This window comes from Bufo bufo, chromosome 2, assembly GCF_905171765.1.
Source record: "Bufo bufo chromosome 2, aBufBuf1.1, whole genome shotgun sequence".
Lineage (NCBI taxonomy): Eukaryota > Metazoa > Chordata > Amphibia > Anura > Bufonidae > Bufo > Bufo bufo.
Window position 1 is genome coordinate 38,765,333 of NC_053390.1, and position 16,915 is coordinate 38,782,247.

Genomic DNA, 16,915 nt, shown 5'->3' on the forward strand with positions numbered 1-16,915 from the left:
AGCTGGGCTTCAACAGATCTTAAAGGTAATTCTAAAAATATTCCAGTAATTATGTAACGTACCATATTCAGCATCTCCAGTTTGAGGGGAACGTCCTGAGTTTGCTGTTTCACGTGTTTGCCGTTGATCACTTCAGTGTAGAAAACCTATGAGAGACAGGGAGATATCAGGGCGAAGGTGTCAACGGCGTCACCGTAATAACAGCGTGCTAGAAAATGTATTATAATATGGAGCGAAGAAGAAAAAGTAACCATCACAAGAGCTGAAATATCACCGCAACGGGCCAACCATCGCAGTATACAGGGCGGTGCAACGGTTTTTTGCAGGGGTGGAAAAAATGCTGCAAAGTAAGAGACAATTCACGTCACCATTATTGTTCTGTTCTTCTGATTTGTCAAAAGAACAGAAAAAATAAAAAATAAACGGAAACTGAAAGAATAACAGAGAGATGTAAATCCAGTCAGGATCTGGTGTGACCGTGCTGTGCCTTCAGCGTCAGTTCTTCTAGGTAGACTTGTCCACAGTGTGAAGGAACTCAGCAGTGAGGTGGTTCCAGACATCTTGGAGAAGTAACCAAAGATCTTCTGTGGATGTAGGCTTACTCCTTCTGTCTCTTCATGTAATCCCAGACAGACTGGATGATATCAGGGCCCTGTGGAGACCATCTCATCACGTCCAGGACTCCTTGTTCTTCTCTACACTGAAGATAGTTCTTACATGACATTAACTGGATGTTTGGGGTCTTCCTGCTGCAGAATACCTGATGATACTGTATGATGGAACAGTCATGTAACAGCAGGGGGCGCTATAACAGTCATGTAACAGCAGGGGGCAATATAACAAGTATGTAACAGCAGGGGGCGCTATAACAGTCATGTAACAGCCGAGGGCACCATAACAAGTATGTAACAGCAGGGGGCACCATAACAAGTATGTAACAGCAGGGGGAGCTATAACAGTCATGTAACAGCCGAGGGCGCCATAACAAGTATGTAACAGCAGGGGGTGCCATAACAAGTATGTAACAGCAGGGGGTGCCATAACAAGTATGTAACAGCAGGGGGTACCATAACAAGTATGTAACAGCAGGGGGTACCATAACAAGTATGTAATAGCAGGGGATGCCATAACAGGAATGTAACAAGTATGTGACATCAGGGGGCACCATAACAAGTATGTAACAGCAGGGGGCACCATACCAAGTATGAAATAGCAGGGGGCGCCATAACAAGTATGTAAACGGAATGGGGCACCATAACACGTATGCAAAAGCAGGGGGCACCATAACACGTATGCAAAAGCAGGGGGCGTAACAGCAGGGGGTACCATAACAAGTATGTAACAGCAGGGGATGCCATAACAGGAATGTAACAAGTATGTGACATCAGGGGGCACCATAACAAGTATGTAACAGCAGGGGGCACCATACCAAGTATGAAATAGCAGGGGGCGCCATAACAAGTATGTAAACGGAATGGGGCACCATAACACGTATGCAAAAGCAGGGGGCACCATAACACGTATGCAAAAGCAGGGGGCGCCATAACAAGTATGTGACAGCAGGGGGTGCCATAACAAGTATGCAACCCCAGGGGGCACCATAACAAGTATGTAACGGGAGGGGGCATCATAACAAGTATGTAACGGGAGGGGGTACCATAACAAGTATGTAACAGCAGGGGGCGCCATAACAAGTATGTGACATCAGGGGGTGCCATAGCAAGTATGTAACAGCAGGGGGCGCCATAACAAGTATGTAAACGGAATGGGGCACCATAACACGTATGCAAAAGCAGGGGGCACCATAACACGTATGCAAAAGCAGGGGGCGCCATAACAAGTATGTGACAGCAGGGGGTGCCATAACAAGTATGCAACCACAGGGGGCACCATAACAAGTATGTAACGGCAGGGGGCACCATAACATGTATGTAATAGCAGGCGGCCGCATAACAAGTATGTAATGGCAGGGGGCATCATAACAAGTATGTAACGGCAGGGGGCATCATAACAAGTATGTAACGGGAGGGGGTACCATAACAAGTATGTAACAGCAGGGGGCGCCATAACAAGTATGTAACAGCAGGGGGCGCCATAACAAGTATGTAACAGCAGGGGGTGCCATAACAAGTATGTAACAGCAGGGGGCGCCATAACAAGTATGTAACAGGAGGGAGCGCCATAACAAGTATGTAACAGCAGAGCTAAATGGTTTTTCCAGAATTAGAAAAAAAACATTCTAGTTTTATTTTTAAAACAGCGCCACAGCTGTTCACAGGTTGTGTGCGGTATTGCAGCTCCACTGAAGTTAATGGGGATCATTTGCAATACCAGATACAACCTGTAAACATGCGGGACACTGTTTTTGGAAGATAGGAAGAATGATTTTTTTACTACCCAGCCAGCACCCTTCCCCGTGACTTTGATAGACCCTGATGGCTCCTATGGTCCTGGGCTGTCACCATGGATGGTCATTGATGTTCTGCACGCCACTGTGTCTGATGATTAGGTCAGGGTGTCCGGCGTCTCTTCCAGATGCAGGGATCTCTCGCCTTTCATCTTTCTGTTAGCTCATTCCGGCTACATCCTCTTATTGATTAGTCTGTCTCCGCCATTGTTACTAATTAGGTGAGAATTGTCATCAGAGGGCGGCGGGGCGGTCTTCCGGGACCCCGCTCTCCTCTCCACTGTTATCTCCAGAGGATAAACTCATTTTCTGTTGCGATAAATGGCAGCGGTCTCCGTGGCCTGTCTCTCAGCTTTGATCCGCACGGCTCGGCTCCGGCTAATGATTCTTTCAGGTCAAATCCTCCTCATTTCTGGCAGTGGCGTTACGAATTTTCCTCCCTTCTCCATTTAGCTTGTAGCACCTGTAATGGATGATGTCATTTCTGTAACTGATGATGTCATTTTTCATCGGTACGTGTAATTGGTCTCCCACTTGCGGCCAATTTCAATACTCGGGGGCCGTGAACAATTAATTTTTTCTGCTACTTCTTCTGGTAATTTATGAGCCTTGTCTCTCATTGTTTGCTCTGGAGGTAAATTTATCGGCGCGGCTGTGGTTTATGCAGATCGGTTTTAAATATGTCGCCCCTAGGAGCTTGAAGAAATGTATCCAGCGAGTCAGTGGAAGCTAAAAAACCTGCGACTCTATTACTCCACATTGTGCTCCACTTATACAACCGATGGATGGAGACGTAACTGGATCAGATCCTTTACTTGACTTCTCTTAAAGGGAATGTCCATCCTGGCCAGCACTTTATTTTTTATTTTTTTTATATCTACATGGATATGGATGATGATAGTGATTTGGATCCCTGTGACGACTATGAATGTACAGGATGTCATAAATACAACAATACACAATATACAATCCTGCTCAAAAGTTTAAGACCACTTGAAAAATGGCAAAAAATCCTATTTAGCATGGCTGGATCTTAACAAGGTTCCAAGTAGAGCTTCAACATGCAACAAGAAGAAATGGGAGTGAGACAAAACATTTTTTGAGCTTTCAATTTAATGAAAACAACGAATAAACTGAAACAGGCTGTTTTTCAGCTGATCAAAAGTTTAGGACCACACCTCCCAAAAAAAACTAAACCCCCCAAAACTGAAAGAAATCCAACTTCCAAACATGAGCTCAGTAATGAGTAGCTCCGCCGTTATTGTTTCGGCATGCTTGCTGCAAGCGTTTCCATGAGGTGAGTGGGAACATTTCTCCAAGCGGTGAAGACGGCCGCACGAAGGCCATCTACTGTCTGGAACTGTTGTCCATTTTTGTAAACTTCCCTTGCCATCCATCCCCAAAGGTTCTCAATTGGATTTAGATCAGGGGAACACGCAGGATGGGCCAAAAGAGTGATGTTATTCTCCTGGAAGAAGTCCCTTGTCCTGCGGGCATTGTGTACTGTAGCGTTGTCCTGTTGAAAAACCCAGTCGTTACCACACAGACGAGGGCCCTCAGTCATGAGGAATGCCCTCTGCAACATCTGGACATAGCCAGCGGCCGTTTGACGCCCCTGCACTTCCTGAAGCTCTATTATTCCACTGAAGGAAAAAGCACCCCAGACAATTATGGCGCCTCCTCCACTGTGGCGCGTAGAAAACATCTCAGGTGGGATCTGCTTGTCATGCCAGTAACGTTGGAAACCATCAGGACCATCAAGGTTAACTTTTTTCTCATCAGAGAATAAAACTTTCTTCCACCTTTGAATGTCCCATGTTTGGTGCTCTCTTGCAAAGTCCAAACGAGCAGTTCTGTGGCGTTCAAGGAGACGAGGTCTTTGAAGACGTTTTTTGTTTTTGAAGCCCTTCAGTCTCAGATGCCGTCTGATGGTTATGGGGCTGCAGTCAGCACCAGTAAGGGCCTTAATTTGGGTCGAGGATCGTCCAGTGTCTTGACGGACAGCCAATTGGATCCTGCGGCTCAGTGCTGATGAATTTTTTTTGGGTCTTCCACTTGACTTTTTTGTTCCATAACCCTCAGGATCATTTAAGAAATTCCAAATGACTGTCTTACTGCGTCCCACCTCAGCAGCGATGGCGCGCTGTGAGAGACCCTGCTCATGCAGTTCAATAACCCGACCACGTTCAAAAAGGGAGAGTTTTTTTGCCTTTGCCATCACAACGTGTGACTACCTGACGGAAAATGACAATGAATCCACATCTTTGCACAGATTTGGCCTTTTAAAGGCATGTGGTCCTAAAATTTGGATCAGCTGAAAAACAGCCTGTTTCAGTTTATTCGTTGTTTTCATTAAATTGAATGATCAAAAAATGTTTTGTCTCACTCCCATTTCTTCTTGTTGCATGTTGAAGCTCTACTTGGAACCTTGTTAAGATCCAACAATGTAAAATATGATTTTTTGCCATTTTTCAAGTGGTCTTAAACTTTTGATCAGGACTGTAGATCCATAAGAATTCAACAACCTGTAGGTGACCAACACAATTGATAGGTGAACTGCGCAGTTTTATTTTTGTATATTGTTGGTCACGTTGAACAGATATGGCGGTTTAGTGACATACACCCAACAATCATTCCATACTCACTACTTTTTTATTGCTGTAGTTATTTCTGAACAGTTTTTGACTTACTGTATAGCCATTGATGGTACTTGCGTGCTGCCGGGGCATTCGCCATTGAACGCTGAAGGCCGTACAGTTAAGAGCTTCAAGATTAATGTCCAGTGGGGGCCCCAGCCGCTCTGTGAAGACAGAAATCATGGAATTAGTAACCGATATAATACAGATGGCAACCTAAATGTCTGGTTTTAGAAAAAGAATCCAAAAACTGATACAATGTGTCAGCCCTTGTTGGCATTTAAAAAAAATTACAAAAAACTGAAGAGTCTGACAATACATCGTTTGGCCAACAGCTATCCATCCCAACCCCCCACACACATGCAGCTTGGCTCGGTTCAGTGTGTAAGAGGGTCAGTATGGCCATGGACCCTGACACGATACTCTACTGATGGACGATGCAGTAATAGAGGTAGAGTTGAAAGAAACAGAACTTTACTCCACTTGAAGCAACAAGTATAATGGTTGCAAAGTGGCACATAGCTTGGCGGTTACAGTCTTTACTGGGCACAAAGCTTGCCAGTTACCATTGCTAATGTACACTCTGCTTGGTGTTTACTAGTAATGGCAGAGAACTTGATGGTTACAGTCTCTAGCAGGAATACTGCTTAACAGTTACAGTCACAATTAGCAACACAACTTGGCGATTACAGGTAACGGCCTACAACTTGATGGTTACAGTCTCTATTACGCACAAAGCTTGCCAGTTACCATTGCTAATAGGCACGCTGCTTGGTGTTTACAAGTAATGGCAGAGAACTTGATGGTTACAGTCTCTAGCAGGAATACTGCTTAACAGTTACAGTCACAATTAGCAACACAACTTGGCGATTACAGGTAACGGCCTACAACTTGATGGTTACAGTCTCTAATAAGCACACCGCTTGCCAGTTACAGTCACAATTGGGCACATAGCATGCTGGTTACCATTAAATGCAAAAATATTGATGATTATGGTTAACCTCAAAGAGCAACTCACAATGCAAGATTCATGCCGGGTCTCAGTGGATCTGGCATTGTTTTGGTCTCTGGTCACATTTTCAGGCTGGGACAACATGGCTAGCACCCAGCTAGGTACAGGAATATAGTGATGAGCGGCATAGGCAATATTCGTTTATATTTTTCAGATAATATTTGCAATTAATTCACGTTTAAGTCACGTTGACAACACATGGCATATCAACAATAAAAAATGTATCCACAGTTCATGGGCACTACTTTGTAATGGGTGCTGGTCAGTGCCATGCAGAAGTACCCACTCCACCTTACGAGAATACATGCGGGAGTAAACAACTGTCAGAGACTCTGGTGGCAGCTTATTTTCCATGAGAACAAAAGGACTACGCATGTTGAAATCCAACAGCCTGATCCTTCTCTTCCCTGAAATCTGCCATTGGGGATAGTAGAAACAAGCCCCAAGACACATTTGATGCTTGGGGTTCCACCAAAATCAAATATCTAAACATCTAACATGGCTGTAGGAGATATTTCAAGGTATTCTGCATTGGGGTGTACCTATGGGCCCCATAGGTTTCTGGGCCCTCTGACTGCTTGGGAGGGGTGATACAAAGTGGCAGAGTCTCTGTGAGGAGAGGCAGTGGGGTGACCAGGAGGTGACAGGGGGGTCTGTAGGTGGGTGAAGGGGAATACAAAATGAAAGGTGCTCTATGGGGTTGGTGGAAAGAGGAGATGATGGAAGGAGCTGTGGGGAGAATGGGGGCAAAGCTGGAAAAAAAATGGCAGAAGCAAAGTAGTGAAGGGGGGAGAACGGAAGGGGCTCTAAGGTGGGTAAATGGGGCTCAAAGTGGAAGGGCTCCATGGGGCATAATGCAGATGGCAGGGGCAACTTACAGGTTGGATCACAGATTTGTTACATTGACAAAATTGAATTTGAAGCAAATAATGTAAATCAGCATCACCGGCCCCAGGTGACGGTGACATCGGCTTTTATATCACTTAGCAATAAATTAGCAGAGTTTGTTCTCCAGCATTGGGTGAAGTGCTGGGTAACGATCCCCAGAAGGCTTCATATCATACATTTACATCATCGTCCTCCGGAGGTTGTAGTAACACTTATAGTCCTGCCATATACCGCTCCACCCGACTCGTCCTTATTAATGCACAATAAGCGATACATGACAGTGTAAATGGCACTGCCACAATGTTCTGCGAGCTAAACTCCAGAAGCTGCAGAAGTCTCTCTGCTAGTTTGTTACAATGTATCAGTCTGGAGTCTGGGCTGTTTAGCTCACAGAGCATTGTCTAGACTGGATACAACTCTGCTAGTTTGTTACAATGTATCAGTCTGGAGTCCAGGCAGTTTAGCTCACAGAGCATTGTCTACACTGGATACAACTCTGCTAGTTTGTTACAATGTATCAGTCTGGGGTCCGGGCTGTTTAGCTCACAGAGCATTGTCTAGACTGGATACAACTGTGCTAGTTTGTTACAATGTATCGGTCTGGGGTCCGGGCTGTTTAGCTCACAGAGCATTGTCTAGACTGGATACAACTGTGCTAGTTTGTTACAATGTATCAGTCTGGAGTCCGGGCTGTTTAGCTCACAGAGCATTGTCTAGACTGGATACAACTGTACTAGTTTGTTACAATGTATCAGTCTGGAGTCCGGGCTGTTTAGCTCACAGAGCATTGTCTAGACTGGATACAACTCTGCTAGTTTGTTACAATGTATCAGTCTGGAGTCCGGGCTGTTTAGCTCACGGAGCATTGTCTAGACTGGATACAACTGTGCTAGTTTGTTACAATGTATCAGTCTGGAGTCCGGGCTGTTTAGCTCACAGAGCATTGTCTAGACTGGATACAACTCTGCTAGTTTGTTACAATGTATCGGTCTGGAGTCCAGGCTGTTTAGCTCACAGAGCATTGTCTAGACTGGATACAACTGTGATAGTTTGTTACAATGTATCAGTCTGGAGTCCAGGCTGTTTAGCTCACAGAGCATTGTCTAGACTGGATACAACTCTGCTAGTTTGTTACAATGTATCAGTCTGGAGTCCTGGCTGTTTAGCTCACAGAGCATTGTCTAGACTAGATACAACTGTGCTAGTTTGTTACAATGTATCAGTCTGGAGTCCGGGCTGTTTAGCTCACAGAGCATTGTCTAGACTGGATACAACTGTGCTAGTTTGTTACAATGTATCAGTCTGGAGTCCGGGCTGTTTAGCTCACAGAGCATTGTCTAGACTGGATACAACTGTGCTAGTTTGTTACAATGTATCAGTCTGGAGTCCGGGCTGTTTAGCTCACAGAGCATTGTCTAGACTGGATACAACTGTGCTAGTTTGTTACAATGTATCAGTCTGGAGTCCGGGCTGTTTAGCTCACAGAGCATTGTCTAGACTGGATACAACTGTGCTAGTTTGTTACAATGTATCAGTCTGGAGTCTGGGCTGTTTAGCTCACAGAGCATTGTCTAGACTGGATACAACTATTGAAGCTTGCGCCAATGTATCAGTCTGAGTATGTGATCAGTGAGGGTCCGATGCCCGGCACCCCCACTAATCAGCTGTTTGAAGAGGCTGGTGAGCTCAGCAACTTCCTCGCACCTAACCAAGCACAGTGCTGTCTTGGATGTGCTTTGTATTGCAGCCTAGCCTCATTCAACTGAAAGGGACTGAGCTGTGCTTCGGCCATGTGACCGTTGAATGTGATGTCACTGGCAGCAGTAAGCATCGTGGGCTCTTCAAACAGCTGATCAGCAAGGGTGCCAGGAGATGGACCCCCAATGATCAGATACTGATGACCTATCCTGAGGATAGGTCATCAATATTAAACATTGGGACAACCCCTTTAAGCATCACTGACGTAAAATAGACCTAAAACAAGTCTGTGCAACGTGAGGAAGCAGTGCATTGTATAGCAAATTCAGCTTCATTTGACTACTTCAATACACATAGCTAGTTTACTCAAATAGTGGTTCTGTAAGCAGAGATGTATACAGAAGTAATAGGGCTTTATAAAAAAATGTATAGCCCTACTGTCAAAAATGGCCACACCCCTAAAAGGGTTAGAAGATACTCCTGGTCTTTTATCCTGGTCTCCAAATTTACTTCTCAATGATAAAATGTATGTAGTCACGACTAGAGGGAGCTCATTACATTTACTAGTATACAGCTCCTACTGGACTACTTGTGAGTTGTATAAATATGCATACAGTGAGCTCCCTCTAGTGGAGGAAACCAGAACTTTATCATCTACCGCTATGACTTTGGAGCCAGTCTCCGCTCACCTAATGCCCCGTAGCAGTAGTGTAATCTGCCTGTATGATAAATTGCAGAAATATTAGTCAGTGTCATTTTATTTTTGGAATTTGAGGTTTGATTTAAAAATATGTTCCATTCACAGATGACTTTAATGAAATCCTGCAATGTATGCTAATGCTCAGTGGATCCTTTGATGTGTTGTGTGCCAGTGATTCACAATTCCTATCTGGGATCTACATACCTGTTTTCAGCCAGTATCAGACCCTGAGGTTCCTTTGTTGTTACATTGTACACACAGAAGTGTCATCTAGAAGATCTAATAGGTTATTACTGATCATCCCATAAGACATAGGCCCTTGTGATAAGTGATGGCTTCAAAATCACCTCCAATGGGGCTGGTGTTAGGAGGAGGGGGAAACTGGGCAATGGTCCAGGGCCCTTGTCCCCCATGGGGCCCCAGCAGCACCACTAACTCCCCTCTTAATGATCAGGCAGAGCGCGGTCCCCTTTATCTCCTCAATGCATTCATCTCTATGATCAGTGGAGGAAGGAAGCAGGAACATCCATGTTCTACTTCCTGCTATGGACTATTGAAGGCAGGGGGGCATAGGGAGCAGTCTGTGAGGAGGGGGAGCAGTCTGTGAGGAGAGGGAGCAGTCTGTGAGGAGGGGGAGCAGTCTGTGAGGAGGGGGAGCAGTCTGTCAGGAGGGGGAGCAGTCTGTCAGGAGGGGGAGCAGTCTGTCACGAGGGGGAGCAGTCTGTCAGGAGGGGGAGCAGTCTGTCAGGAAGGGGAGCAGTCTGTGAGGAGGGGGAGCAGTCTGATAGGGCATAAGGAGCAGTCTGTGAGGAGGGGGAGCAGTCTGTCAGGAGGGGGAGCAGTCTGTGAGGAGGGGGATCAGTCTGTCAGGAGGGGGAGCAGTCTGTGAGGAGGGGGAGCAGTCTGATAGGGCATAAGGAGCAGTCTGTGAGGAGGGGGAGCCGTCTGTGAGGAGGGGGAGCAGTCTGATAGGGCATAAGGAGCAGTCTATGAGGAGGGGGAGCAGTCTGTGAGGAGGGGGAGCAGTCTGTGAGGAGGGGGAGCAGTCTGTGAGGAGGGGGAACAGTCTATGAGGAGGGGGAGCAGTCTGTGAGGAGGGGGAGCAGTCTGATAGGGCATAAGGAGCAGTCTATGAGGAGGGGGAGCAGTCTGTGAGGAGGGGGAGCCGTCTGTGAGGAGGGGGAGCAGTCTGATAGGGCATAAGGAGCAGTCTATGAGGAGGGGGAGCAGTCTGTGAGGAGGGGGAGCCGTCTGTGAGGAGGGGGAGCAGTCTGATAGGGCATAAGGAGCAGTCTGTGAGGAGGGGGAGCAGTCTGTGAGAGGGGGGGCATGAGGAGCAGTCTGTGAGAGGGGGGGCATGAGGAGCAGTCTGTGAAAGAGGGGGGATGAGGAGCAGTCTGTGAGAGAGAGGGGGCATGAGGAGCAGTCTGTGAGAGGGGGGCATGAGGAGCAGTCTGTGAGAGGGGGGGCATGAGGAGCAGTCTGTGAGAGGGGGGCATGAGGAGCAGTCTGTGAAAGAGGGGGGATGAGGAGCAGTCTGTGAAAGGGGGGCATGAGGAGCAGTCTGTGAAAGAGGGGGGATGAGGAGCAGTCTGTGAGAGGGGGGGGGCAGTGTCGGACTGGGGGACTTAGGGTCCACCAGTGTAACTGATTCTGGGGGCCCACCTTAGGGCTCCTGCACACAAACTTATTTTTTTTAATGTCCGTATCGTTCCCTTCACTTCAATGGGGCCACACACAAAAACTGACTCCGTGTGCATTCCGTGTCTGTATGTCCACATGGCCGTTCTGCAAAATGATAGAACATGGCCTATTATTGTCCACATTGCAGACAAGGATAGGACTGTTCTGTTAGAGGCGGCTGTTCTGCTCCGCATATTGTGGAATGCACACACCCGGTATCCATGTTTTGTGGATCCGCAATTTGCCGACTGCAAAACATCCAACGGTCGTGTTGATGAGCCCTTACAGTGATAACAGAAATATTACAGATGAAGTATGATGGCCGACACTCACAGCAAAATGCACAAACATACATATGGCAGAATTTACACATATATGGATATCCTGCACTTAAAGGGGTTCTGCACTTTGTTTAAACTGATGATCTTTCCTCTGGATAGATCATCAGCATCTGATCAGCTGTTTGAGAAGGCAGCGGCACTCCAGCAGCGCCGCGGCCTTCTCACTGTTTACTGCTGGCCGAGGGATGTCACGACTTGTATCAACTGGCATGGGCGGCCGGGGCTAAGCTCCATTCAAGGGAACGGAACTTAGCCACGCCCAGGCCAGTGATACTAGTCGTGACGCCAGTGGGCCGGCGGTAAACAGTGAGAAGGCAGCGGCACTACTGGAGCGCCGCTGCCTTCTCAAACAGCTGATCGGCGGGGGTCCGGGGTGTCGGACCCCCGCCGATCAGATGCCGATGATCTATCCAGAGGATAGATCATCAGTTTAACCAAAGTGCAGAACCCCTTTAAGTCAGTCAGAAACAAGACACATGCAGCGCACACCAATCACTCATCGGACACATGTGGGACACAAGACACTTATACGTGGGTCACACCAATCACACATAGGAAACACGCAATGCACACACCAAGACATTTATGTCTAACCCTATTAAGTGTAGCACAGGGGTTAAAGGGGTTGTCTCACTTCAGCAATTGGCATTTATCATGAAGAGAAAGTGAATACAAGGCACTTACTAATGTATTGTGATTCTCCATATTGCCTCCTTTCTATCACATTATACACAGCACATATCCGTGGTTATTACCACGTGTAATCCAGCAGCGGTGGTCGTGCTTACACACTACAGGTAAAGGTGCTGGCCTATGAGCACTTCCAGCCTTTCCCTATAGTGTGTAAGCACGGCCACCACTGCTGGATTACACGTGGTAATAACCACGGATATGTGCTGTGTATAATGTGATAGAAAGGAGGCAATATGGAGAATCACAATACATTAGGCAATATTACCAGTGCATTTAGATTGGGGGCATCTGGAGCTGGGGCACTAATGGGGGTGCACCTAAAGCAGAGTCCCCCAATGCCACTCTGAACTCTGCAGAGAGCAGCACACATACACAGATCTGAGTATGCTATAAACAGGGGCATGAGGAGCAGTCTGTGATAGGGGGGCATGAGGAGCAGAGTGAGGGCTATTGGGAGCGGTCTGTGAGAGAGAGGGGGCACAGGAGCAACTGTCTAAACGATGGTGTACAGACAGCAGCCTATGTAAAGAAAGAGGCCTAGAGAGCAGACTGTGAGATACTGTAGACTGGAGCACAGAGAGCATAACATTCCTTGTAAGGCCTCATGCACACGACCGTTTTTTTTCACGGTCCGCAAAACGGGGTTCCGATGGTCCGTGATCCGTGACCGTTTTTTCGTCCGTGGGTCTTCCTTGATTTTTGGAGGACCCACGGACATGAAAAAACAGTCATTTTGGTGTCCGCCTGGCCGTACGGAGCCAAACGGATCCGTCCTGAATTACAATGCAAGTCAATAGGGACGGATCCGTTTGACGTTGACACAATATGGTGCAATTTCAAACGGATCCGTCCCCCATTGACTTTCAATGTAAAGTCAGGAGTTAATATACCATAGGATCGGAGTTTTCTCCAATCCGATGGTATATTTTAACTTGAAGCGTCCCCATCACCATGGGAACGCCTCTATGTTAGAATATACCATCGGATTTGAGTTACATCGTGAAACTCAGATCCGACAGTATATTCTAACACAGAGGCGTTCCCATGGTGATGGGACGCTTCAAGTTAGAATATACTGAGAACTGTGTACATGACTGCCCCCTGCTGCCTGGCAGCACCCGATCTCTTACAGGGGGCTGTGATCCGCACAATTAACCCCTCAGGTGCTGCACCTGAAGGGGTTAATTGTGCATATCATAGCCCCCTATAAGAGATCAGGGGCTGCCAGACAGCAGGGGGCAGACCCCCCTCCCTCCCCAGTTTTAATTTCATTGGTGGCCAGTGCGGCCCCCCCCCCCCTCCCTCTATTGTATTATTTTCATTGGTGGCACAGTGTGCGGCCCCCCCCTCCCTCCCTCTATTGTATTATCATTGGTGGCCAGTGTGCGCTTCCCCCGGCCCCCCCTCTATTGTATTAATATCATTGGTGGCCAGTGTGCGGCCTCCCCTCTCCCCCCCCTTCCCGATCATTGGTGGCAGCGGAGAGTTAGAAGCATCATACTTACCTGCTGCGATGTCTGTGACCGGCCGGGAGCTCCTCCTACTGGTAAGTGACAGATCATTAAGCAATGCGCTGCACAGACCTGTCACTTACCAGTAGGAGGAGCTCCCGGCCGGTCACAGACATCGCAGCAGGTAAGTATGATGCTTCTAACTCGCCGCTGCCACCAATGATTGGGGGGGGGGAGAGGGGAGGCCGCACACTGGCCACCAATGATATTAATACAATAGAGGGGGTGTAAGGGATCAAGGGGTTGGTTAATCTGGAGCACAGGATCAGCTCCGATTTTCACAGCGGCGGTTGCGTTCCAGGATGGCGCGATGACGTTATCGGCTCCTCCCTCACAATCACTGCAACCCGATATATGTGCCAAGGCACCTATACACGGCGTTCCACTAATTTGGAGTGCACGCCGTGTATGCTGCTAAGGTAGCCTCACCTCCGTCATTCAGAGCTGAACCACAACCTGCTGGGACCCTCATTGCTACAGCATCACCACGCCGGATACTTGGACCTTCTTAGTAGAGCACCTAAACCGCAAGTATCAGTCTACTCAAAGACTGGATGTACCTGGACTAATTCAGTTCTCTCCTATTACTAACAACACTTCGGCACCTGGTGCCCGCTTACTGCTGTTGCAGGTGAGGGGGGTGAAATAGTAACAAGTGTTACGGACGGTAACTCTGTCCTTTCACACAAATTGTTTTACTACATACACCTGTGAAGGTATAGGAGCTACATTAATAATTGTTATAGCATAGGGAACAGGTGTATGATGTTTGGATCCCTAACTCTCCGTATACCAGATTGAGAGAGCCGCCTGGGTATCCGTCACTGAACCTGAATTACCATACCCGCTCTCGTTTTGGGCTGGGTATTGGTTAATGCAAAACGCCTCCGCAGTTGAGATCCTCGCCAACCAGTTCGGTGCATTACATATTAGTGGAACCCAAATGGATCCAGCGGAGTTAGCGAGACACATGGTCACTCTCTCACAGAGGGTTGAGAACCTCTCAGAGGATGTTCTGAACCTGCAACTGGAGAACCAGACTTTGCGAGACCTTGTCGCACAGAACACAAACCCCCCAAGGGAGGGGCCCGAACCTATGGTCAGTCCGCCGGAACTATTCTCAGGGGATCGTAAACAGTTCCGTGATTTCATAAACGCTTCAAATTTAATGTTTGAACTTCGTCCTAGGACGTACCCTACAGACCGGATAAAGGTACTTACAATGATCTCCTTCCTTAGGGGTGAGGCTAGAGCGTGGGCAAATACCTACTTGGAAAGGCAGGACCCCGTCCTAGACAACTACCACCAATTTCTCACAATCATGGCTCTCTTGTATGAAGACCACAGCAAGCAGCAGACGGCGGAATCTGCCATCAGGAGCATAAAACAAGGCAGACGGCCGGTTGAGGACTTTATTGCCGAATATACACGGTGGGTTAGGGAGACCGAGTGGAACGATATTAGTCTCAGAAACCAGTTCCGTCTCGGCCTCTCCGAAGCATTGAAGGACGAATTGGCAAGAGGAGACATGCCCCTCACCCTCGATGAATTAATGCAACGTGTCACCATCCTCGACAGACGTCTACGTGAACGTAGAGTTGAGCGGTGCATTGGATATGTACCTCCCAGTAGACCAACCCAGATGCACCCCCCTGAAGAGAACATGGAGATAGGTGCCCTTAGGGGTCCTCTAACAGAGAGAGAGAAAACCAGAAGACGTAACTTGAATCTCTGCCTTTATTGCTCTTCCGAAGCCCAAGGGGTAGATGATTGCCCGGCTATACGGAAAAAGTCCGAAGGTAAGCAACACAATCGATGTAAAATCGTAGTTCCCCCGATCAGAACCCCGGGATACTTATACACCTCTCTTACTCTACAGTGGGACCAAAGTCGACTTACCGTTGACGCAATGGTGGATACAGGTTCCTGTGGAAATTTTATCGATACGCTGTTGATCAAGCGAAATAAAATTCCATTGATTAAAAAGAACTCCCCGATGTCCGTGAGTTTTATTGATGGTACTACTTCGGCCTCAGGCCCAGTTCAAACCCAAACCCCACCAATAATGGTGACGTGTGAAAACAACCACACTGAATTCATGTCTTTTGACATTATATCTTCCCCTTTATTCCCTATCATACTAGGTCTACCATGGTTAAAACTTCATAGACCAACACTTTTATGGGACCAAGGGAAGGTAAGGTTAGACTCGGGGTATTGCCAGGAGACTTGCTATCCTACAAACCCCATATTAACGGTTGGGGGCACCCAGATACCAGACCTCTACCAGGACTTCGCCGACGTGTTCAGCTCTAAGAATGCTGAGACACTGCCGCCTCACAGAATATATGACTGTCCCATAGACCTCCTTCCAGGTAGTGAAATACCCACAGGGAGGATTTATCCATTGGCGAAACCTGAGTTGGACCATCTCAAACAGTATCTAGAGGAAAACCTGAAAAAGGGGTTCATTAGCCCCTCTACCTCACCCGCAGGTTCGGGAATGTTCTTCGTTCGGAACAAGGATTCCAGCCTCCGTCCTATCATCGATTATAGGGCTCTAAACAAAGTGACGGTAAAAAACAGGTACCCATTGCCTCTCATTAATGAGCTGATTGAACGCCTCAGCACTGCCACTGTCTATACCAAACTGGACCTCAGAGGAGCTTACAACTTGATAAGGATCAGAAAAGGAGACGAGTGGAAGACCGCTTTTCGCACCCGCTATGGACTTTTTGAGTACCAAGTGATGCCGTTCGGACTATGCAATGCTCCTGCAACATTCCAAAATTTCATAAATGACATTTTTCGTGATCTACTGGATGTTTGTGTCATTGTCTATCTGGATGACATATTGGTTTATTCAGATAACATCCAGGACCACCGAAGACATGTGCGTTGGGTACTAGCACGATTGAGAGCCCACTGCTTGTACGCAAAATTGGAGAAATGCGTATTTGAAACGACCACCTTACCGTTCTTGGGGTATATCATCTCCCCCGAAGGAATTCAGATGGACCAGTCCAAGATTGAATGTATACAAAATTGGCCCAGTCCGGGTTCCAGGAAGGCACTCCAAAGGTTTTTGGGGTTCGCTAATTTCTATAGGAAATTCATCAAGAATTATTCCGCTACTACGAAACCGCTTACCAGTCTTACAAGCATTAATACGAGATTCAAATGGAATCAAGAAGCTCAGGAAGCATTCCAACTACTAAAGCACAGGTTCACGTCCGCCCCCATTCTCACCATACCGGACCCTAACAACTTGTACGTCCTCGAAGTGGATGCTTCCCAAAATGCTGTAGGTGCTGTCTTATCTCAACGCTCATCGTTAATGACACTC

The 16,915-nt window shown here is 47.3% G+C and overlaps 1 protein-coding gene across 1 annotated transcript in view; it reads right to left on the bottom strand.

Annotated features, from left to right (window-relative positions):
• EGFLAM (EGF like, fibronectin type III and laminin G domains) overlaps positions 1–16,915 on the bottom strand; it is a 129,256-nt gene that overhangs the window by 81,649 nt on the left and 30,692 nt on the right. The window contains exons 2-3 of the mRNA XM_040420956.1: positions 5,098–5,207; positions 63–146 (exon numbers count right to left, since the gene is read on the bottom strand). Coding sequence (XP_040276890.1) covers positions 63–146; positions 5,098–5,207 — 194 coding nt within the window. The remainder of the gene's footprint in view (positions 1–62; positions 147–5,097; positions 5,208–16,915) is intronic.